The 24,243-nt window shown below is 37.5% G+C and overlaps 1 protein-coding gene across 5 annotated transcripts in view; it reads left to right on the forward strand.

The window, feature by feature from the left end:
* Positions 1–24,243, forward strand: part of LOC122531508 (disheveled-associated activator of morphogenesis 1) — a 49,195-nt gene that overhangs the window by 18,913 nt on the left and 6,039 nt on the right. For 2 of the 5 annotated variants that reach the window (XM_043659493.1, XM_043659492.1), the window contains one exon: positions 18,696–18,803. In XM_043659493.1, the coding sequence (XP_043515428.1) occupies positions 18,762–18,803 (42 nt within the window). In that variant the 5' untranslated portion in view covers positions 18,696–18,761. Of the gene's footprint in view, positions 1–7,635; positions 8,406–16,130; positions 16,150–17,282; positions 17,577–18,695; positions 18,804–24,243 lie in introns of those variants that run through there. The other 3 variants (XM_043659491.1, XM_043659494.1, XM_043659490.1) reach the window with 3 other exon arrangements.

Here is a 24,243-nt window from a genome sequence, read left to right on the forward strand (position 1 = left end):
CTACCGGTCAGGTCAGTGTGTCATGATTTTTATCAAGCGGCAAATGTATACGTGCATATAAAAACGCTGTGTCACAATTGTTTGTTGTAAAAGGACCGAACGTTTATCGTGATATTTCTGCAAGATCAAAGAATGCCAATGAATCTCATTTGAAACATCTTCTGTTTACGTAAAATTTTATTTCATCGATAGAATTATTTTTCATGTTAGGGACATGATCTTGAACATATTCTTCGTCATCGATTTTTAGATTTCGTAGGTACTCAAATTTATTTCAACTTGTTTTAAACTAGATTCTCGACTTTCATCGATGGCGATCGATATTTAGGGTAAAAAGTTGCGTGAGGTAGGTTTTTAAGTTCGTGACCCGAATATCTTGAAATTACGGCCTTTTGTACGCGTTTCCATTGTCGCTTATTACAGTCATTTTCCATCGAGTTACCGTCCACGATTTCCGTCGTGTCAATATTTCATAACCGTATTTTCTCTAGCGTTCTTGAATCGCGGTACAGTATAAGTGTACTTGTGCGCTGGTTTCTTAGTTGAACAATCGATATTTTATATCAGTCGTTTCACTTTAGATTCGTTGCAAACACAGTGAAAGAAACTCGAGTAGACTTTCGGCTACATCGATGAATAAACTGCGGATTTTTATGCACTTTTAAATTTTCACGAAAACGGAAACTAAATCTTCTAAATCTGTATAATTACAATTAATACTCTTCCTTGGATATTTTATATATTTCCACATATTGTGTGCGTTTTTTCATTTTCAAATTTCGCATAAATGCATAAAAATCCTTAGTCTATCGATGATTATCGCAAAGTAACGTTCATGGGTAATCCAGAACGCAAGTGTCTTTTTGCACCAACTTCAAGAATACGAAGGCTGGTAACGGTAGTTCGTTCTGCAGTATAACAGTCTGTTTGACATATGTAAATTCATAATATCTTATCCACGAAGCATCGTGTCGGACAAAAGATCCGGAACGTGCAGAAAATGGCTAATAGCCGCGAAAAGCCACGAAGGTGGCTGACCGGACGTTCGGTGCCCGTGAAATCAGCACAGACGAGAGTGGAATAACCAAATGATGCTTGAATGAGCCCACGCGACAGTCTGCACGCCCACACTCACGACACGACAGCCGTGAGTTCAGTCTCCCGTAAATTCCTAAATTCCCTGCGGCTCAGTGAATAACGTCATTCCTTTTAACATTTTTTATTTCCATCAGTTCTCACGGGTTTTAGAAAAAGTTACGTTGAATGAGAAACTTGCAACAACGCAAGTTTTAGAGTTCACCGAATTCTGGCGATTTGCCTGCTTAAATGGCGTAATAATACGGCGTAGTGAAGTGTGTGTGTGTGTGTGTGTGTACCATCCGGTGTTCTAAAAGCCTGAAGGCAGATAGAGAGAGAGAGAGAGGGAGAGGGAGAGATAGAGAAGGAAAGGGAGATCGAACTTAACGGGTCTTTCTCAGTAGGTCGATACGTGTAGTAGTTGACACCGATTAGGCCCTCATAATACGTATCTATCGTGGGAGTATATGTAATCGACCCATAATGAACAGCTGAGACCAATTTTGTCGAGCTTTAGATGATATACTTGGAATAACTTCCAACTCTCGTACAGTTAGGGTAAAACCGTGTGTCATACTTGCCTTCGTGCTTAAAAAGAAAAAGACAGGGGTTGACGACAATTACTTTTATATTTATTACGATGCTTTATCATTAATAAATAAATTATATAATGACACGTACTACCAGTATCTATGTATATTATATTTCGGAGATTATGGTCGATTAATTCCACCTTCGTATTTAATTTTACATATAATTTTAAAGCTCAAAAGCTTTAGTACAAGCACTATATATTAACAGTTGTATTATAAAATGTATGAGTAATTTAAGAATTTTGTTATCTATCATAAATATTTAAAATAAAATAATATTTTAAGACTTAAGTGGGAGAATAGGTTTAAGTAAATTCTGAATTTGACTGTTTATTGAGTATTATTTAATACTTTGAAATAATAATGGAAAGGACTATTTAAACACAATATTTAAAACGACTGACACAAGGAAAACAATGTATACATATAAATCTTATATACAGTGTGAAGAAGATTTTATTTTACTCTTAATTTTAAAAAACCATGTTTGAACTTTTGAATTCTATTTTTGTTGTTTTATGTTCGTTGCAAGTAATTAATTATACAATCTGTTTCATAAATTAAAAAGTCGTAGATTCAGAAATATAATAGTTTTGTATGAGCTTCCGATATTATCGTTATCTTTTCATTAATTTATTCTTTCTCAATTTTCGAAATTTTAGTAAATTTGTAAGTCGGTGAAACGTTATTTTGTGATATAAATTTTCCTATTTCAGAAGGAGCTTTCTCTTAAAATAACTTTTGAACGGTGTACACGATCAAATTCACTGATCAAAACACATTGTTTTCCAAATGTTGATACTACGCGTTCCGCTTGAAAATTATCTTATCTCGTATGGTAATCTGTTGAGAAGCACGTGAAGTGCACCACTTAAGCAGCAAGCTGCACACCACTCACTCGCGTTTAAGGATTACGGCTTCAAATCGATTGCTTTGTGTAGGTGGTCCTCTACATCGAAGAGAGGGGACACTGGAACGTGGATTAGAAATTTACAAGATTATCTTCTCTTTAAATAGATTTCCGTTATAATCCGCTTCACGTTAAATTGTTTAGAACCGTATTTATACGTTGTACCGCTTTGTGCAAGCTTTGTTGCGCATTTATTTGCTTATTAAAATCACTAAATGCGTCGTAAACGAATTTAAACAAGTATTAATTATTGCCAATACGAATATGAGCGTGAAGAAATATTTAACAAATACTTTCAGTACTTTCTCTTGGTTCACGATCGACAGTTAAAGTCAAATTTTTACGTATACACGCGTTTACGATCATCAAAAATGTTTCTTTTCGAATTTATGCCCGGAACGTGTGCGGTCAATTACATTAAATTTATTGCATGAATGCAAACAACTCTTTTTCTTCGGATTTATAATATCAAATATATAGACAAAGTTTCACTGTAATATTTTTTATAGACACAAGATCAATTACAACACAAAATTGTAGCAATTTTTTCTTATTGTAATTAGCGTTTCTATCTTGTCTGCCTTTCCTCCAAAAGTTTCGTAAACTAAGCAGAAATGTTAACGAATTGCTCAAGCACTAATGAGACTCGTTTAATTAATTTAACCAAATTTCTCATCGTAAACGCGATTCTAATTAATTCCTTCGAATCAATTTCTTCGATCTGCCACTTAGAGATACCTATGTGGATTTCATCATTCACCATAAATTCTTAGCATTTTATAAATGCCTGTGTACGCTATACACGAGAAATGTATCCGATGTTCCAAACTTCGTGACTTTTTTTTCTTTTTATAGGCACTTTCGTCGAATCGTCAACTTTTCAAATCTCGGATGGAAGTGCCAGAGGCTCGGTCACGCGAGTCGATGTTTAATGGCGTTGCCGCTAATCGATCAGGTCGACTCGTTTGGTCGTGTTATCGCAGGAATGCGCGTAAAGACGCGGACCAGTACAATGTTACCGACATTACCGGTGAAAACGAGCCGGAGAAACCTTCCTTTATTTCTATGTTCGATGTGCTGCGTTTCCGCGAGCCATTTATTGCTTGCTCCTTGTCGATTACAAGGCCAATAGTTCGTGTGTTGCTCCTCCAGACGAAATGAAATATTTCTATGAGGAATTCTACTTTTGTAATTCGTGACGTACTCATTTCTTTCTGTTTTATTTCATTTTACTTTTAGTAATTTTACTAAATAATACTATAGTAATTTTACTTTTAGTAATTTTACTAAATAATACTATAGTAATACTAACTAATAAAAACAAAATGACTTTACTTTCAATAAAATTAGTCACTGTATACAGTACAAAGTAAACAGTTATTAACTGCGTAAGTTCTGAACGCATGAAAAGGAAAAAAAAGTCACTAGAAAGTCATTAAAAAATGTTAGAAGAAGTTGAAATGAATGAAAAGACGATTGATGCAATTATACTGTCTATAAAGTGTACGATACGTCTGAAATTCTTAGACGAGGCATATAGTTTAAATAACCTTTCTCTAAAAATTATACTTTTTAATAAGATTAAGCTTCAATAAAATATGCTCATAGTTATCGACAAGAACTTGTACGATAAATTAATTTGTACTGAATGTTTTCTATTATGTTGATATGTTTCTAATACGGTGACCAAATGATTAAGCCAAATTCCAGTTAAAAACAAGTTAATGAAAAGTACGTTTACGAACGAACTTAGATAATCTATCAACGAAACCTAGAGTTTTATAGTCGTCCGAGCTACAACAAAACAAATACAAGTATCGAAAGAAATCACCATAATCATTTTGTTAGAATTTAAAGGACAGACATTCCTCTCTGAATTGTTCTCTGTCTAATTTTGCAAGAAGATCGTACATTAAATCATTCAATCCGCATTGCGCTTCATAGTCCATAAAGCGCATTGACAAGCAATTAAACGGAACGATCTCGACAATTTGAATCGAATGAAACATCGGCCCGCCGTTCGTCGTGCTTTCGAAGCGCAATTTGCGAGTTCGACGTCCACTCGATTCGGATTAAACTCGATTGAAACGTCGCCGGGACTCGGTGGACCACCGCGACGAAGAATGTGCTCAAGGTCGGCGAATGAGCACGACGCGACGCGACGACGGAACCCACCGTTCCCCGTGGAAACAGGAAAAAATCTCGCGATCACGTTCGTGCGTCTCGTTTTACTCATAGAAAAACCAGTCGTCCACCAGAAGAGAAGAGACGACGAGAAATGCATTCCATTGCAAGGCTGCCAGTCGACAGGCAAACAAGGACGGATTTCTTTTCACATAGAAGTGCCGTCCTCAGCATCCTAATTCGAACGACAAACAAAACCCTCTCATTTTTTTTTCCCCTCCATCGGTCTTTCCTTCGTCTCGCGGAAGGTTATGCCTCTCGTGATTTGAAAGCACGTGGCACGTGTGCATCTCTCGCTTACCGACTTCGTTCGCCACTTTTTCTATCTCCTGTTCCACCTACTGACCGTTTAAGAGGGTATTCTGGCAATCCGGCTTAAAAAAATCAATTTTCTTTCTACGTTTTCTGAAAGTATATGCTTTCGAAAATGTCTATGTAAAAGGATTTGTTTGAATTCGTAAAATTAGCAAAGTTACAGATGTTTAAAGGAAACGGTGTACTGCTCGCAACGTAAGTATGAATATTTTTGTACAACGGGTAACAAAAACTTCAAATGTGTTTTTCTCAAAAAATGCTTTATTTTATAATATTATTATTTATATTATTATTTGTTTGTATTATTTATATATTTTTGTATTATTATTATTTTATGTTTTATTTTTTGTACTGCTCGATTAATTGTAAGTATGAATATTTTTGTACAAACACTTCAAATGTGTTTTTCTCAAAAAATGTTTTATTTTATAATATTATTATTTATATTATTATTTGTTTGTATTATTTATTTTTGTATTATTATTATTTTATAATGTTTTATTTTTTTGTACTGCTCGACTGATTGTAAGTATGAATATTTTTGTACAACGGGTAATAGAAACGACAAATGTGTTTTTCTCAAAATTTTTAAACTGGTTAACGAGATATCTCACGTCTTAGTTGACCGATTGACTTGAAATTTGGAGAGGATCTTCACTGAATGTACCTTTATCGCATGAATCACGGATTTCAAAATCTGATGTGTTTTTCTATTTTTGTTTACCATCCAAAGGACAAAAATCACAAGGAAAATCGATACTTAAACTTCAAAATGCTGCCATTTGTTTAATTTTCGAAATTTCGCTGTTTCAATGGTTCATGCTATAGCCATATTTATACCAATTAAAATGCTTTTTGGTTTTTTCGTTTCGAATAACCAGATGGACCGGAATCACGTCAGCCATTCGAACCCGTTTTTAAAAATATGCTTTACCTAAGGCTATATTCCACATCTTTACACAAGGCTAATTTCCACAGCTTTCATTAATTTCGTTAAAAAAGAAATTGTAATTGCTCTCTAAGTATGAATAAATCTGTCTGCGAAAACTGCATACCAAAATGTATCATGGTTTCCTTGGAAAAAAATCCTAAAAAAAGTCGATTCTTCTCTAAGCCGGATTACCAGAATACTCCCTTAAGTGAAGTGTACACGCAATCGCATACTCGAGCGCTGCTACCAAAAGTCTACGGAAACGAGCTGAACTTCTAAAAGAAAAACGCTAAGAATTTTCATACCTGGTCTACATACATCTACCAACGTTTCCATTTTGTTGTCTCCCCATATCCTGTTGCTGTTGCGCGTTTCCTTACTCGGCTGGCTTTTTCTCCCCCTCTGACTATACACTTTCAAAAAAACACTTCCACGCGCCGATCGTCTAGCTTTTGTTGAGATTTCGTAAGTAGTTGCGAGCTTTTTCGAGAGATAAAGATTTATCTATCTTCTTAGATAAAGATAAAGAATCTATGGAACTCTCAATATCGCGTTCTAAGAAGCTTAACTCATATTGCGAAAGTGCGAACTCTTCTCGCATACGTGAGCCTGCTCGCGTGAATTCGTAACACGGTGGCCCGATTTCGCCAATCAAATTTATCACCAAAAAGTGCGCATACAAATGCACAAGAGGGAAAGAGAACCGTTGGTATTTTATACTGAATATATTGCATGCAGAATCGCGTGCAAAAGTTCATTTGAGAAGTCAAAGCAATTGGGCAGGTAGTTTCAATGGTTCGTAAAGCATTTTCCCTCGGACGTGCGTGGCTCCGCTTACATTTACCGTGCTGACAAATAACACACTCTCCCGTACTCGATCCCGTATAAATATTCATTCATCGTGACCAGAAAAAAAACTCCAAAAGCATCGAGCCACGCAAAATTTGGGTCGTTTACGCCCCAATCTGACCGACTTTAATCTCGAGACGAAGCCGGTCGAAGCGTCGAAAGCTTTAGTCGCGAAAAGTATCTATCTGCACGGTACCGAACGAATGAAACTAATTGTTCAGTCAATGTTCCAACAATCCAGAAAAAAAAAAAGAGGAAAGTACGAAATCGCCAATGAAAAGTTTCATTCTTCCTATTATTTGTTTGTTCATTTATTCTAGAAATTACTTAAGAAATAAACGGGAGACATGTGTGTTGCCTGTAGATGAGAAGAACACAGGCATACACTCGTGTAGTAGCTAAAAACAGAAAAATTATAATTTATAAAAAGTTAAACAAAAAGCTTGCTACTAAATCAAGATTTTGGATTGAAGTTATTTATACCAATTGAACATATTTTTGGTAAAATTGCCAGATAATGATCTACCCACTTGGTTCAACGATTCAACCTATATTTAATGATATATTCGGATAAATCCCAAAATTTTTTTCATTCTCCGCTAATGCTAGTTCCGCGTGTTAAACGTCGGGCAATATCGGTCGGATGGTCAAGCAAAGATTAAGGTATCGGTGCTGAAGAGACCCCGCAGCACAAGTAGGCCCCCCTTCCTTTCAGGAGCCAGTCGGGAGGCCCCCGTGTACACCTGCGCAGGTTGAAAGGTGTTGTGTTTTCATCTGGCAGTTCAACCTACAATCGCGAGCGAGAAGGTTCCGCAGCCGCGATCCTCTCGCGTTTCACGTTCGCCACGAGACGTCGTCGTGTCTCGAACTCGCTTTCCGACTCTTGTTATTTCCCTGTTCCCATCGGTCCTTGAACTTGCTCGTTAAATCAACGAAACATGGTGAAAACAGACAGCGAGAGAAACTAAACGGAGATTAAATTGATTTGGTGTTACCAAGTAGGAAGTGATGTCGTGACAAAGCAGCGAGACGATGATATTCAGTTTGGCAGGCAAAAGTCATTAAAATAATTGCCGGACGAGACGGACAGATCCGATGAGAAGTTGTTTGAAAGGCAATAGCGACTAGGCACTAGGATTCAATACACCTTGGCGCAGAATCTTCGTGAAACCGTGGATTAATTAACTCGATTAGTGGCTTCTTCCACGGAGCCGGCTCCGTAGAAGTTTCCACGCAATCAGAAGTACGATTTCTCCGTACGATAGCGAATGAAATCGAAATCCTGGTGAAACTAGCCGCGAAAACGTTGTGCACCACCTTATTAAGGGAACATTTCGCGTTGACTTAGCCGCGTTGGCGGTACAGGATATGCGTAACTTATCAGTGCTTGTGTGAGAAAATCTTGATCGTAAAGAAAACATTTTATTACGCTTGAGAAGCAAGATATCAATTACGAACGTAACCCGAAAGATACTGGTCTTCGAGAGATATATTATCAACAGTCAAGATGGACACCGTGCTAGAGAAGATGGGCAAATTGAATTTGGTAATGTTTCCCGACTATTAACCTTATGTTACATTTAAAAATGATTAATCAAACGAACTACGTACTGTAAAAATGGTATTTAAATAGTATTAAATAGTATTAAATATAACCCCATTTTGCGCTGGCGACTGATCTGCGGACCATAACGAGTGACCGAACCGTATACAATAATTTGTCGCTTTCTTTTTCTTTTGAATTCGTCGCTATGATATCACTGGATAGAAATTATTAAAAAGTAACATTAGTAACCTGGGTTTAAATATACTTAAAACTGGCATTTAAATATACTTAAAACTGAGAAAATGTTGCCATTTGGGATAAAAATTTAGAGGTTAAATCCGACGTTAAGTAAGTACGTTTTAATATCGGAAATACGTACAACGTATCTGCGAATTTGCGTACTACTTTTGCTCTCGTTTCTGCACGCAACCGGAAACCGTAAAGTTCAATGGATGATCACGGGCCGTGGTTCTTGCACCGTGAAAAATCACTTGGCGTGCCGCGTATCGATCCTTACTTCCGTCAATTAAAAGCTGCCTGTAGGAACTGACAACCCGACGATAATCGCGTACCAACCAGATTAATAAACAACCACGCTGATTGCGATATCGTCGTAGAAATTACGTACTGAATATTGCAGTACGTAGAAAAACCGCTGCAGTCGGTGATCGTACATGCAAAGGCTGCATAGTTATCCGTGTCGATGATCGCACTCTACATCTTTTTTCGGACGCTTTCTGGCCAGGCTGGACGCAGCCTGACTAGATGTTTAGCGATTATCTCGTTACGATCGACTGGTTTAAGCCCGGCTCGATCGTTTTTGCCGGCGGTATCGCTAGGGGCTGCGTATATATCAACCTAAAGCTCGTCGATTTCTACCGAACCACCTGCAGTAATAGCTGAATTGCAAAGAACCTCGCATACGCCGATCGACGAGGTTGTCGTATCGCGTGGTATAAAACTTTTTCCCCGCTGGTTCGAAAACAACTACGTTAACGAACCACAAAGATTGAGAAATCCAATCGTTTGACCGTCTCGAACGTATCGTGCTCCTGTCGCAAATCGTGCGTGTTTAATCATCCTTGGAATGTGATTAATTTTCTCTTTTATTTTTTCCTACGTTTATGGAAGCAGATTTATGGATATGATAATCGAAAGGAGAAATCCTACTCGCGACTCTATGCCTTTGATTATTAACAATGGAGGGAACTGATATCGAATGGGAATATCTTACAATTCTTATAAATAAGTGAAATCGCGAGTTGAACGATAGAGGGAGAAGCATTGTGCACCCACTTCCTTGTTACACCGATATATCGGCTTACATCATTTCAAATATAATGTCTCTGTCGAACATGCTACGTTTACGACTAATTAATCGCACAGAAAACGTGATTAATTAGCACTTAAGTGCCAACTTATATTACCTCGTCTTTCCCTTCCGCAGTCGAATGTTCATCGAACGAAGATTTGCAACTTAAGTGTGCTCGAGGTAACGAGGAAAGAGGCGAGATTTTCGTCAAGGTACATTCCCCCTAGCACGCATCTAATTAAGCATCCGCGACTAATTAAGAATTATACAAGCAAATAGAAAAAGAAGCAAAATTGCTTGTTCGAACGGTTCTTCGTGCAAGTCACTGGCTACGACGCGCATCCATTCGTGTCCTGTGTACGCGCCCAAGTGCAAACCACTTTACACTAGGCCATTGTCCTTGCCTGTCGACCATAGTCTAACACAGAAGTCCAGTTTTCAATTTTCAGGCTACCACTCCTCGATCAGGGCGAGCAGCGTGAAATTCACACGACGAGAATGTCGAAACTGTTAAACCAGGTATCTCCATATACGGATAAGTAGTAATGGAGCACTGTGTGTAACAATGGTCGCTGAAATGTAGCTAAATTATCGGCTTCGTGTTCTTTCTCTCTCTGACCGAACAGGTGGTCTCTCTTCGGCCCGAACTCTCACCGAAGATATTCGGCGAGTGAAACTTTTCGGTCGACCTTCTCTTATCGACACGCCAATTGGTCGATGCGTTCCATATCCGGAATAAGTATCGTTTAACATAGTAAAAAAATAGGCACTCTGGTCTTCACTTTCTCCGAAACTTCTTTGCGCACGACCATTTCTGAAACGGTCACTGAGAATTCTTATTTATGTCAGAAACGAGAGAACGATTTACGATGTTCCGCTTTCTGAACGGGATTTTATTGCACGTTTTATTTCGTCACAGGGAATCTAATTAAATTCTCGAGTAGAGTTTGGCTCGCTTAGTCTGCACGTATCCTAATCGTTAGCTTTGAGTAGGTAACTGTCCATTAAATATTCCATTCAACAGTTGTTACAACTCGGCGTTCGCTTTTATGGATTTTACGAGGAAACGTTTAACTATTAATTACGTGAATAGTAATAAAAGAATTTGGTGAAAAAGCTTGGATCTTTTTTACGCGAAAGAGCCAATTAATCTGAGTATTTAATGCGTTAAAAAGCACACACGCAATCATACGCAAGTATGAATTACGATTTTAGACATAAAGTTCCGTATGCTTCTGTTAAAAATTGCTTTAGTATACATAACATAGTACATTTGACAAATTTTCAAATTCAATTTTCTTGAAAGCATTAACAAATAACCAAATTGAATTAGTTTATTAAGATGTTAGAGAGATAGAGAAAAAGTCTAAAGGTTGGTGGAATCACGATATAATTAAAAATATAGCTACTCTTTATTCGCTCGTTTGTTTACTCGTAAGCTAAAACTAAAAAACGAATCTTCGATGTCTGTCGATACCTTATAATTCCAATTCTTTTTATAAATATTATTATATATGTTATTTTAAACATTATTACTAATTAATTATTAATCAGGTTAAACATTATATTATTTTATTATACCGAACCATTCTTATTATATTATGAATACGTTAAATTTGCATATAATAAATACACGCACGGATAAGCTTGCATAGTAAATTTGTACTTCCTTAGATTCTTGTGAATGTGGGAAATCCGTGTATTTCCAATTATAATCGTGTTTTTCAATCAGTTCAGTGAATCTTGAACTGCTACAAGGTTGTAGCGATCATAACGCGATTAACACGACAATGACGAGACTGAGAAGGATTCGTAGCTCTATTAAGTCGTAGCTTAGGTAGCTCTCGTTCTCCTTTTTTGAAAACGTACATCCTCGAGCGCGTGTATCGAACGCAACAAGAATAATCGCGTGCAGCCCATCTCACGAAGCTGTAATTAACATTCTCGAATGATGCACGAGGCCGATCTACAATGACAAATCACGCGAGAGTGTTTAACGTCGAGATTTCTAGTGGCGGGAAGTCGTGAAGAATAGCTACCGAGAGACCGGATAACCGTGAGCACCGTGAGATTCGACGCGATTGCTCGCTTTGCACGATTTTCTCGTCGTTTTTCCATCTAACCAGTTGAACTTGTCTGATAGAAATATTAGGAAATGCTCGACCAAATACAAACATTCTGATTGGTATGATTAACTTTAATTTTCTTTGGAACGAAAACTCCAAAGAAAGAAAGAGAAGAGAAGAGAAAAACAGTTGTTAAATAATTTGACAACTAGTGTCCTCTGGTGACTATAAATATCAAGTGGCAATTCTACATGTAACGAAAAGCAATAATTTTGTTTAGCGTGTACATAATTGATACGCTTGAAGGAAAAAGATAAGACTGATATAACTTTTATCGATTACATAATAATTGATAACATTGTAAAATATTCGTTATGATCTTTCATTTGTCAATAATTAAGTTTATACTTTATATTGTTTATGCATGTAATTGCTCGTCAATATCCGCGTTGAGGTTATGCAACAAGTATTTTTTAAATCGTGCGGCTAGAATGTTTCCGAATCACGAAAATGTTTTTCCAAATGAGGAAGACTCGTGTCGCTTTTTACGCGATAATACTCGCCTCCAATGCGTTATTTGCAAGTTATAGATCCATGAAACTTGGGACCAGAAAAGGCCAAAGTTTATACATGCCTCAAACATAAATAAATAAATGAATGAATGAATGAATAAGTGTAAAACGGCAATAAATAGCTCTGTTCCTAAATTACGCCTCTTATTGTTTTCAATCAAAATGTTGGTTTTAAAAGTAAATGTAATCGTAAAACACAATAAATAAAGTAAAAAATAAGTAAAGTAATTGCTGAAAAATTAATTCTATAAAATTTTACGTATGTTTTCATTTAAAAGAATCTACTTCCAGAAAGCTTTATTGCTTTCAAGAGAAAAATAATCTCAAGTTAATCTTAAGTGGTACGATATTAGCCTTTCCCTAAATAGCACCAATTTTTGCGGAATTACGTGCAATATTGTCATTACATGTATTGTCACGTCTGTTTTATTTTCAGACAATGTGTTTAAATTATCATGCTGGCGACAATGCCTTCTTTTAATTTTATCGACTAGATGAATCACAATCGATTTGAACTATGCACTATCTGCTTGATACTTGGATTCGAAGTTGCCCTTAATCTCTTTGTACATCATTCTATCTAAATACAAATGATGCCGATGAAATGCTTCACGCTTCTCCCGACGTTGATCGAAATTAGAATCTAAGTGAATTTCTTTTCTAAGGTTCTAATATCGTAATTGCACGCACGATAATCGAAGGATATTCCTTAATTGCCTGCTTTCTAAGCTTCTCTCGAACCGCTATTGAAACGCGCAGACAGAACATAAATTTCAATCGATTCTATGCAGCTGCGAAATAAGTCCTTAATAACCCTACTATTTATCAATTTATGCTTCTCAACACGTCGGCACCGATTGCATTAAAATATGACAAATGTCGACGAAGAGATTTTTTATAAAATATTCATATAAATAAAAATTAATTCATAAAAATCAACAATACGTATTTATAAATCTTCGTGTTCCAGTTAACGTGTTGATCAATGTAATCTTACAAATTACATCGAGGTAACACTTTTATAAAGAATAACACGCCTGAGAGACCCCTTTAGTTTCTAGTTCTTTGAACACCAACGTGTTTCTCTGATAGATAAATTCTATTTCCTAGAAGCTTTGTATATTTCTGGCAACGATCAAAGGAGCGAAAGAGAAGAAGAGAACATGACTGTGGAAACTCTGTTCCCAGTCAGCCATTGTACATCTCGTGCACAAGTGCAATTTTCAATCTGGTTGACATACATTCCTCGTCATTGTCGATAACTGTACACCATTCGACCCGTTTAGATAGGCTACGCTTTGAGTTTTTAGATTATCTACGATGAAACTAGAAAATCGAAGAAAGAGGTGAATGGCCTTATCTCTTTACATCTAGAACACGTTTTTCCCAATGAAACGAAGCTATCACATTCGTACAGTTGCACTATTATTTAATGACATAAGGAAGAAAATCGACTATGTTGTTTGCGTTGTTTCGCGGTCCCTGAGGTCAACGATGCGTAGTATTTATGACATGGACATGCTTCAGAGTTGATCCTTCGCATTTCTCACGTGTAGACAGTTTAGAGAATTTACAACCGAGTCTTCCATAAATCTCAGTTTGTTCCGAGTGCGAAGAATTTCTTTTCCACACAATAGTAATTACCGTGTCGTAAACCAAGTGCTCGCCAGAAGTGCAAACGACGGAATGGTTTCCAGAAGATGATAGGATCGTTTCCCATACCTGCCACCTCAGTCTCGAAGAGTAGTAACGAAAAATTCTGGAGATCTCCCTCGTATTTCCTGATTGGTTTTAATCACTGCACGACTTAACCCTCTTTCTAAAGAATCCTTTAGAAGGACAGACAAAGATCTCCTTATAAGACAATTCTGAGGAGAACAGTCATTCAGTTGACTGAGTAAGCAGTAAATTTTTAGTTAGGGACTCGAGTCAATAGTCACTTAGTCAAATTAGTGCTCAATTAGTTAATCAATGTTATTCTAACGATCAATTAGTTAGCATTTAGCATTCAAATCAATGATTACTCGGTCAAATCAGTCAGAGACAAGTTATTCAGTCGGATTCTGCCGTCTTCAGCTTAATTATCCAGACAGAAGTAGCTGTCTGAATTAAGTAGAAGCAATCAGGATTCTTGAGTAATAAATCTATCGTCAACAAGTCAAGTCGTCAATGAGTTATTTATTCTCAAAAGTGTTGGGCAACGATATGCCTCTTCTATGTGTCATTTGAGTAAAGTGAATGGACTGATTCTACATGGAGTTTGTTTGAAAACTTGCCAGAATAATTTTACATCATATACTTTACACACGTAAACAAATTTATTTATTCCTCCCTTAACGATAACAAATTTTAATTTTATCAAAATTAATATTGATATATATTAGAGACCAGTACGAGACCTTTGATAAAATTAATTGTAAATAACCTATATTTCTTAAGCAATTGTAAAAAAAAAAAAAATTTGAAATTCATACCGTGTTACTGTTTTCTGAATTTCAGAATTTGATTAAATTTGGTTTCTTTTTACAGGAAATTTAAATTTTTTTTTTTGAAAAATTAACTTATATTTAATTATATAATATTAGAATTTATATTTTTCCTTCGTATCAATCGTTTAATCAGCAAGAATTCATTTAATTAAAAGTTGACTAAAAGATTAAAAAAATAAAAGGAGTTTACATACGAAGTTTTACTGTAGATAAAAGTCTGAAGATGCTAAATCCAGCGAATATCGACGAGTGCGAAGTATCGAAATGTTTTTGGTCAAAAATTGGCTCATTTGAAATACTCGAAGTAAAGAATTTGCTTCTAGCATAAAACAATTATTCCGAGTCATATCTAAAGCAAAACAGACTCAGACGATAGTATTAATTTATGTGAATATACTAAATTGTTTAAAATTGTGACCAACTAAAAAATTGGTATATAATTCCGAAAACTTTTTAGATAAACCAAATTCAATAGGGTATTGTCAAGTTATTTCATGATCAGTTAACGTAAAATAGTTGGAATAATGAAGTTATGGATAGTCGCCAAGGCTACCACGTGTTTTATGCTGAGATTCACGCGAAATGAAACTCGAAAGTTCACCTGTGTGCCTTTCGGAGGCCTCATTTTGCGCGGACCGAGACAACCGTCGACAGAGTCCGTGCTTTCGAAGTATCTTTTATCGAGAATGCAATCCATACCACGGAGAAAATCTGTCGGCGGCCCACTCGTTCGAGATTTCTCGTGTCCCGGCGATTAACGAAACGCAGAATTTCAAATGCCACTGATTACGCGACTGTTTGACATGCATTTCGCGATTTTCTTTCACCCGATCCGGCCATTCGAACACGCTTTCCTTCAGAAATAACAATTGCAAAACGCATTGCTTCACTGGCGCGCGGTTATGTAAACAAATTGTGTCTCATCTTCGAGATATCTCCTCTAACAATTCGTTTCTTACTTCACTTCGTCCAAATCGAACCTCTCCTACATCTTTGACATTTCTCGACACACGCGATTGAGTTATTCTGTATACACATCTTTGAACTGAGCCACCAATTATTTACCGTCGTGTCGCAATTTGGGAGAACCTCTGGTCTCTGCTTGTATTTACACTCGCTAGTCCGTGATAGATTTGCGAGGAAGCGATTTAGGCGATCGTAGATTAAATCGCGCAGCCTTGCTGAATCTGTTTACCACTGTCTATCGTAAATAATGTCTTCGAGGAACTACATGTTATCGAGGAATTTCCATTAAATACGTATACCTCGTGGCAGTAAATCTTCTTCAAACGAGGCAGCTTACAGGTTAGTTCGCCGCTACTCTTTTCCATTTTCTTTTTTTTGGATCGACGACTCCGCATTCCGTCAGAGGCACGAACTATTAACAATTGCGAAACAAACGATACGAAAGCGACTTCCACGACGAAAAAAAGACAAAAAAAAAAAAAAAAAAGAAAAGACAAAACGAGTCCATCGGCGACATAGAATTTCCACGACGGGTTCTACTTGAGGGCAGATGAATTTCGCAAAGCAGATTATGTTGCACGTCACGAAACGTCGCTGCGATACTCGACTATCGTGAGTAGTTGCTCGCGTACGACAGTTACGTGTGTATGTACATACGACATTCTCGTTCCACGAGGCTCGAGCTAACGGCTCACGGAAGGTTACAATTACCCCCGGGCAATAGCTGTTCCACGTGAGATAAAGGGAACGATGCTGTCTCCGGACCAGCTGAATTAATCGAGGAAAATTAGCTGGATCCCCGTGACTGTGGATCCGGACTAGCGACCGTGCTTTCCAAGAGAAAGGTGTTAAAACGTAGACGTTCGCATTCGTCGTCGAACGACGCCGGTGGAAACGCAGTAACGAGGGTAGTCGACACAGTCATAAATTTCTATGACAGCATGGAAAGTGGCTACGGCCATCGGGGACCGTACTTTTTTCTGTAGATTATCGATACGCGCTAAAACACGAATGGAACGAGGCGGAATAATTAATTTCCAAGCGACTGCTACGCTTCGAGAGAGTTTCTCCCCGATGTGTAGTGTCCGGTAACGTTTTACTAGGACGTTGGTGGACTAGGTGGTTGGTGTAGCGTAGCATGCGATAACAGATAAGATGTACCATCTGCTGGAAACTATCAGTCATCGGAAAGAGCCGTAATCAGTCGTTGCCGCTTCTTATCTCTCGCTACGATACAATTCCAAATTTTACAAAGAAACGGAAGATACGTTCTCGTCGTGTCGTGCTTACTAGAACTAACGTTTATCAATTCTGGTATGAGATCGCGAACATATGTATGCACACGCACGACGTACGTACACCTGCCAGCGATAACTCGCCGGCAGAAATTACCGGCATTCCTTATTTTTCCACGGCGCGGCGATAAGAAATTTGACAGTACGAGATAAGAGGGACTACGTTGACTTGACCTCGTTGTCGGCTCGAGCCTCTTCGGCTCATCGGGCAAGAGGCAGTCGCGCTGGCGCTGCTGCGCTTGTGCTTTCGACGTGCAAAAGCGAATTTCGCGAGTAATTACGCTTTGGATTGCGATCGGGATCCTGCTACGGTCTTACTTTCGATTTTTTCCTTCTACACTACACTGCCTCCCCGTAGGACAAATAAAGAGTTATTGTTGAATTCGCGGCATGTCGATCGCCGGTCAACACGAGGAAATCGAGTCCTGCCCGGAACCCGGCCTGGACACTTGGAAATCGAGATTCTTCCCAGTGAGTGATCGTCGAGTGAACTTACGCGAGAATAATCGAACAAATTCGCGATCGCATCGGATTATTTTGCGATATTTTTCGAAAGAGACGTTACAATTATCGAGGAGGGTGCAATGAACCTTTTCGTAACGCGAATGACAAATCAGACATTGTTACGACACTGTCGTACAAGAGCTGCGACACATTCCGTAACGAGTTGCCCTACCTGTTCCTTTTGAAACGTTCGGTAACGTGAGAATTCGTATTGGACAAACGCAAGTGAAAGGAAATGGTTTTTCCTTCGAGAAAGATGCGTTTCTGACAGACATGCGATTTTTAGAAACATTTCCTTCCTCGAAAATTTACTTCGTGATGTGCATATTTATTTCGTAACGTGCAATGAAACGCACTTCTGCCCCGAATACTTAACCTAAACTGACATAAAGATATTCCAAATCTTAAAAATATCACGTATATTTTTAAAACGTTCGATAACGCGAGAGTTCATATTAGACAAATGGTTTTTCCTTCGACAAAGACGCGTCTCTGATAGATTTGTGATTTTTCCAAAAAATTTCCTTCCTCGAAAATTTACTTCGTGATGTGCATATTTATTTCGTAACGTGCAATGAAACGCACTTCCGCTCCGAATACTTAACCTAAACTGACATAAAGATATTCCAAATCTTAAAAATATCACGTATATTTTTGAAACGTTCGGTAACGCNGAGAGTTCATATTAGACAAGTGGTTTTTCCTTCGACAAAGATGCGTCTCTGGTAGATTTGTGATTTTTCCAAAAAATTTCCTTCCTCGAATGCCGATTGACGAATTTAACCTCTTGCGCTGAAATGACGTGCCACGCACGTCGAGAATGTTCCCAACATTGCAACATTTTCTCAGTTTTAAGTATATTGTAATGTAACCCAGACAAAACAAATTATAAGTTTATTGCTTCTTGATAATTTTTATCCTGTGATATCATATCGACGAGTTCAAAAAAGACAAAAAGCGACAAATTGTTGTATACGGTTCGGTCACTCGTTATGGTCCGCGAATCAGTTGCCAGCGCAAGAGGTTAAGATCGTGAGGGACTGTCAGCGACTCGGTCAAGTGATCAGAATGTTTCCTGATTTGCAGAGGATACCGAGCTGTCCAGTGAAGAGTCCACAACCGTTGAAGGAATTCGTGGGTCGCTGCCAGACGATGCCATCGCGGGTGAAAAAGTCTTTCTGCGGTTGCCTTCAGGTAAGAACGAGGATTGCTTCGATTAGAGACTCTATTCGAGCAAACAAGCCTTTATAGGAATTACAAGTATGTCACCCTGTAATTTGTCCCGCTATATAGATGTGCTGTCTATCGGTTGACCGAGCAAAAATTATACCTACGTTGTTATGTTTCGTACGTCTTCGATCGCGAAACGCAAACTTTCCTTTGATTCACAAGCGTAACAAACTCGTTCGCTGACTAACCATTCCACAAACGCAAATATTTGCGAATAGAAACACCTTTTGGGAAATGGAAGCACGCTCGAACGAGAACAATTATTCTAGTCGATTTTGCGTTTACCGCAGAATGCGGTTCCGCATTTCTGTTCACTCGAGTTCGGTAACTAGCAAACGAAAACTGATTACCCGAACTTCTACCAAGCAGCCGGTCATTAGGAGGTAGTTGCATAAGTCAAAATGGGATATCTCGAGAACGATATAGCAGATAGAGACTGAATTTTCCCGTTGAAACGAGCTAAAACGATGCCTGGTCGTGTCGAGACGACTCGCTTGAATCGGTCGCATTCCTATCCGAGGAGAGAGATGATGCCACATTGAATTATCGTGCCAGGCACACACCCATAAATGCAAAGCATTCTCGGATGACATCTGCAATGCGAGAGCAACACGTGTGCCTTGCCAGTGCGTGTCTCGAGTCGTCGAGATTCCCAGACTTTTTGGTCCCGAAAGGGAACGTTCTCGACCGCGTCCGTGTATATAATTGCGCCGAGATTTCTACTCTGTCGAGGAGAGAACCGGTCACTTTCTTCGTTCCGCAAACAGCCTCGCGATACTACCCGAGGGGGAAAAAAGGCTTCTAATCACGGTCGATACGTAATTGGATTAATTGCACAGGCGAATCGAAGGTATAATTTTCGTAAACGAAACTCGGTAACTGGAGGAGAACGGTAAATCGGTATTGGAATCGAAAGTGTTGAAGATTGAGTCATTAGTAGTAGCTTCCTAGTTGCGTTTTGGATGCGATTTGGATGTAGTTATAAATCGGCCACGGTCTCCTCTGAATCGGAAAGCCGCCGGAAGCTAAGAATTAAATGCTGGAACGATTCTTTGTGTTATTTGATGTATTCACCACGCGAAATGACCTATTATATTCAAATCAAAAGATCTTGCTACGTTGTAACGCGGACTCGTAATATAATTCTCACAATCAATAAGAACGAACGATCATAATATTGGCATCGATGCTTTCGTCTGAGAGAAATCAAAATAATATATTTTTCTGATAAATAATTCAATGATCGCCGCAAGGTGGATGTGAATTAACAACGAAAAAAATATGTAATGTCTGCTCAAAATGCTTCGAAGTAGAGATTGCATTGTCACGAACCGATATATTTCTTTTTTCGGGATTTTTGCGCAAATATGTAGTTCAATGGGCTCGAGAAAATCCAATTTCCTCTTAAAACTCGATGAAGCTTGAAGGATCACATTTGAATGCACTTTGATCGATTGAAAAGTTTCTTTGCGTGATAAAATAATCGCGTAATTGGTGACGTTTTATAGTTAAAGATATTTTCCAGACTAGAAATCAAAGTAAAGAAGATAACCAATACAGCGAAGAACTGTATCATAACTGAATCAATAACAGTGAAAAATTTTCAAGAATGTAAATTGTTATAACATCTGTGTAAAAAAAAGGAAACATGTAACAATCTGCTCGATATTTCAAAGCAAAGTCTCTACTTTGACAATCTTGAGTTCGTTTCTTCAAAGATAATTTTATATCGTATAGCTGGTGGAAAAGTAAGGATTGTAACATCTTTAAAGCATCTTTAAAAACACTGAAAATTTTTTTGTAATTAGATCCATTATTACTTTAAAGATAATCTCTCCTTTACGGAGATTCCTTAAAACTTGCTATCATTTTACTAAGCTTTGAATATTACGATTAAACAACGAAAATTTAAGAAATCATTTCGTCATCTAACGCCGATTTTTAAAGTTCAATAAAATGAAAAGAATCGTACGGTAAGCTTTAAGGAAAGCTCGTTATAAAGAGGAGATTTCAATACCATGGTGGATTTATTCGTGAAAGAAATGCTTTAATATTTTTAAATACGTTTGAATTTATACAATTTCCGACAGAAAAATATTCTTGCATAAAATCATCTTCGAAAAAATTGAATTGAGAAATGTCAAAGTAGATTGTTATATAACTTTCTTTTACAAAATTACAACAGTATAAATTATAAACAATTTTTTATTATTATTAACTCCACTGTTATGTAAATTTGATGTTATTAAATAGTATCAAACTTTCATATTGATAACTGATAAGATAACTTTGATAAAATTTAGTATCACTGTTCATTACTTTATTATTAAATACATTACGTATTTGTTTATTACGTACAGAAACTACGAATTTCGTAATTACTAAATTTTTTTTATTCCATCATCCATTTAGAATGTTTCGATAAAATTGGCGCTACTGAACTACTAATTTCGTAATTACTAAATATTTTATTTATTAATAATTTTATTTCATCATCTATTTAAAATGTTTCGATAATTTCGTTGAGTAATGGAAGGAAGTGGCAATCAAAGTCGTAGCCGAAGATAGTGAGGTCTCTCGTGTACTTGCATCGCCTCTTTGACACGGTACGATGGTTAAGGTAATTAGCTTTGAACGCAAGACTGACAACCATGATAGCCAATTGAATAAATGCAAAATTCGATTCTTTGTAATAGAAGGGAACGTGTTGGCCTCCATCTGGCAAAACAATTCGCGTTTGTTCCCGTCTAATGTTCCTGCATATAAATACCGACGATACACAATTGTTATTCTTCGAATATCACAATTGTATTCAAGTACAATTTGTATTTCAATTTCGAAATTGGCGTAGATAGGAAACAAAAAAATAACTTTCCTTAAATAACTGAGAAGCTATGATGTTCTCATCAAGTTTTTCTATGATTCTTCCATGTTCGCGTATCTATCTCTTCGAGAATATATTTTTTCCCGTGTTTCACGAAAGACGAGAAGATCGTTGCTGCACGGAATCGAGTAAAAAACGGAATGTGTCCACTTTCAAGAGGAATCCATCGCGTCGTCCTTGAGAGAAGCCTATGACCCGTAGATTCCATTATGCCGATTCAACCCTGTTCAACAGTTTCGCAGCATCGCAGGGCGTGTTCGATGAGGAAAAGGATGGCCGATACTCTATAGTGAACATGATCGTATTTCCAGCATCCACGAAGATTCTGTAGTTGTTTCTTCTTCTTCCTTTTTTTTTCTTTTTTTTTTTTTTTGAGCGGTAGATCTGTTGAATGAGAGATCCGATGGAATGCGCCATAGAAGGTAGCAAGCGGCACGTTGGATAGTCTACAAACGATCGATATCGCTTGGAACACAGCGTTCTTTACGTGTTTCACGGCGACGCGACGCTTTCAATTATCGACGATGCTGGAATTTATAAACGCGAAGCAGTAAGAAACGATGACCCTCGTCGAGATTTTTCCTGAACGAACATCGAGATCTCGTATACCTGTTGCTCGATTTGCATGCTTCGGTGTCGTTTCACTTTGACGTTTCGGATTCTTCGGACTGCCTCTTAACCACTTGCGCTGGCAACTCGATTCGCGGATCGTAACGAGTGACCAAACCAAAAGTATATAATAATTCGTCGCTTTCTTTTTGAACTTGTCGGTATGATATCACTGGACAGAAATTATCGGGAAGTAATAAATTTGTTATTTGTCCTGACTATTTTGTTTTACTTACGTGTACTTAAAACTGAGAAAATATTACAATTTTGAGACAAAAAATTCTCGTGGCACGTCATTCCAGCGCAAGAGGTCAAATTACTATGAAGAGAAAGGCGAATGTTAGAGGCATCGGGGGAATGTTTCTCAAAATTATTTTGTACTTTCGTTCCTTTCATATTTGTCGAGTAACTCGAGTAATTTCCTCTGTTTTAGTAGTTTTTGATCAGTTGCTAGAAAATTGTCTGCTCCTCTGTAATATCTTAAAGAATTCGACCATACTTTTCGATTTAGATTCTACGTTCAGATCATTTCCCAGGCGAGCTTTGAACCGGTAGAGGATCGAGAAAGAGAGGATCATTTGTTCCGCAAATGGTGTGTAAGCATCTCGCGGAAGGGCGAAGAGCGTTCGACAAGAAATTTAGTTCGTGGAATCGCTTCGAGATCTATTCCCGACGACACACGCAAAAAGTATTATGTTAATGCCGCTTTGACGCAATCACGTTCTAGTGAATTTATCGCCGGGCATCGCGTCGGTTTATTGCAAACACAACGCTTCCGAAGAAGCGCATGTGCTATCTGCGGAGAGCAATTCGATTGCCAACGCGTTGTTTCCCATCGTCCATCTGTTCCACTTGCTTTCAAGCCTAAGTAATTTCTTCGGGATGCAGAGTAGAATACGGGTGTAATGACTTTCTCTCGCGATCTTTCGAAATAACTTCAGTCGATTTTTGTTAAAAACCTATATTAGTATTAGTTTGCAATCTATGAACTTAGAAGATCTGTCTCAAAAGTGACCGAGCTTTTCGAAAATAAAAAAATCTTCAATTTTTTTTTTTTTTTTTTTGCGAAAAATGTACTTTGTTCGAAATTCATTCTACAGTGATAGAATCATTTGAATTATTGAATAGTTTCTTCGTGAATATTGGGACTGCTCGTCACAGCTTCTTGAATATCAGATATGCTATTAAAACGTTCTCGTTGAGAACTGATTTCAATGATTTTTATGATTACAAAAGAATATAATTCTGAATTTCTCTATGCCTATATATGTAATAATGTTACGTGCTTCTATTTTTCGAGACATTTAATATTTATTCTTTCTTTTAATGGCATAAATCTATATTTGTTTTCAAGCATTTTGTCGTCGTAAGTACATAAATTCTATTATTATATATCTAAAATTTTTTAAAATTACGACATGCGACGTTTTCCCTTACCTAATCCTAGACATAGGCTGCTCAGCCTTAGTTTCCAAAATATTTGCAAAAATATTAACTTGTTATTAATTTCTTCGTTTTTAAACGTTCAATTATTTTCGAGACAAATTATCTCTCATTCTGTTACATTGACTGCATTCTCTCTAAATACAATGAGCAAGTTATTTCTGAACTATCAGTGATCAAAAGTTAGAAAATGATCTATCAATGGTCAAACAAGTTTTCAACAAGCAATTAACACATGGTTATTCTATGAAAGCTATGAAAGACAGCTAGTATGTCATATCTGTAAATCTTATTGCGCTTAATGTATTTCCGCATTACGTTAACAACCTACTCGCGATCACGCGTGCGTGGGTATCCTTAAACCTGAAACGATCTACGCGAGAGATACATACTTTTACGTACTTCCTTCCTACCGGAGAGCAATGTTTCCAGTCACACGTTACGCGAAAGCAGAGTCTCTAGATCTTG

Source organism: Frieseomelitta varia, unplaced genomic scaffold, assembly GCF_011392965.1.
Source record: "Frieseomelitta varia isolate USP_RPSP 00005682 unplaced genomic scaffold, Fvar_1.2 scaffold_404, whole genome shotgun sequence".
NCBI classification, from domain to species: Eukaryota; Metazoa; Arthropoda; class Insecta; order Hymenoptera; family Apidae; genus Frieseomelitta; species Frieseomelitta varia.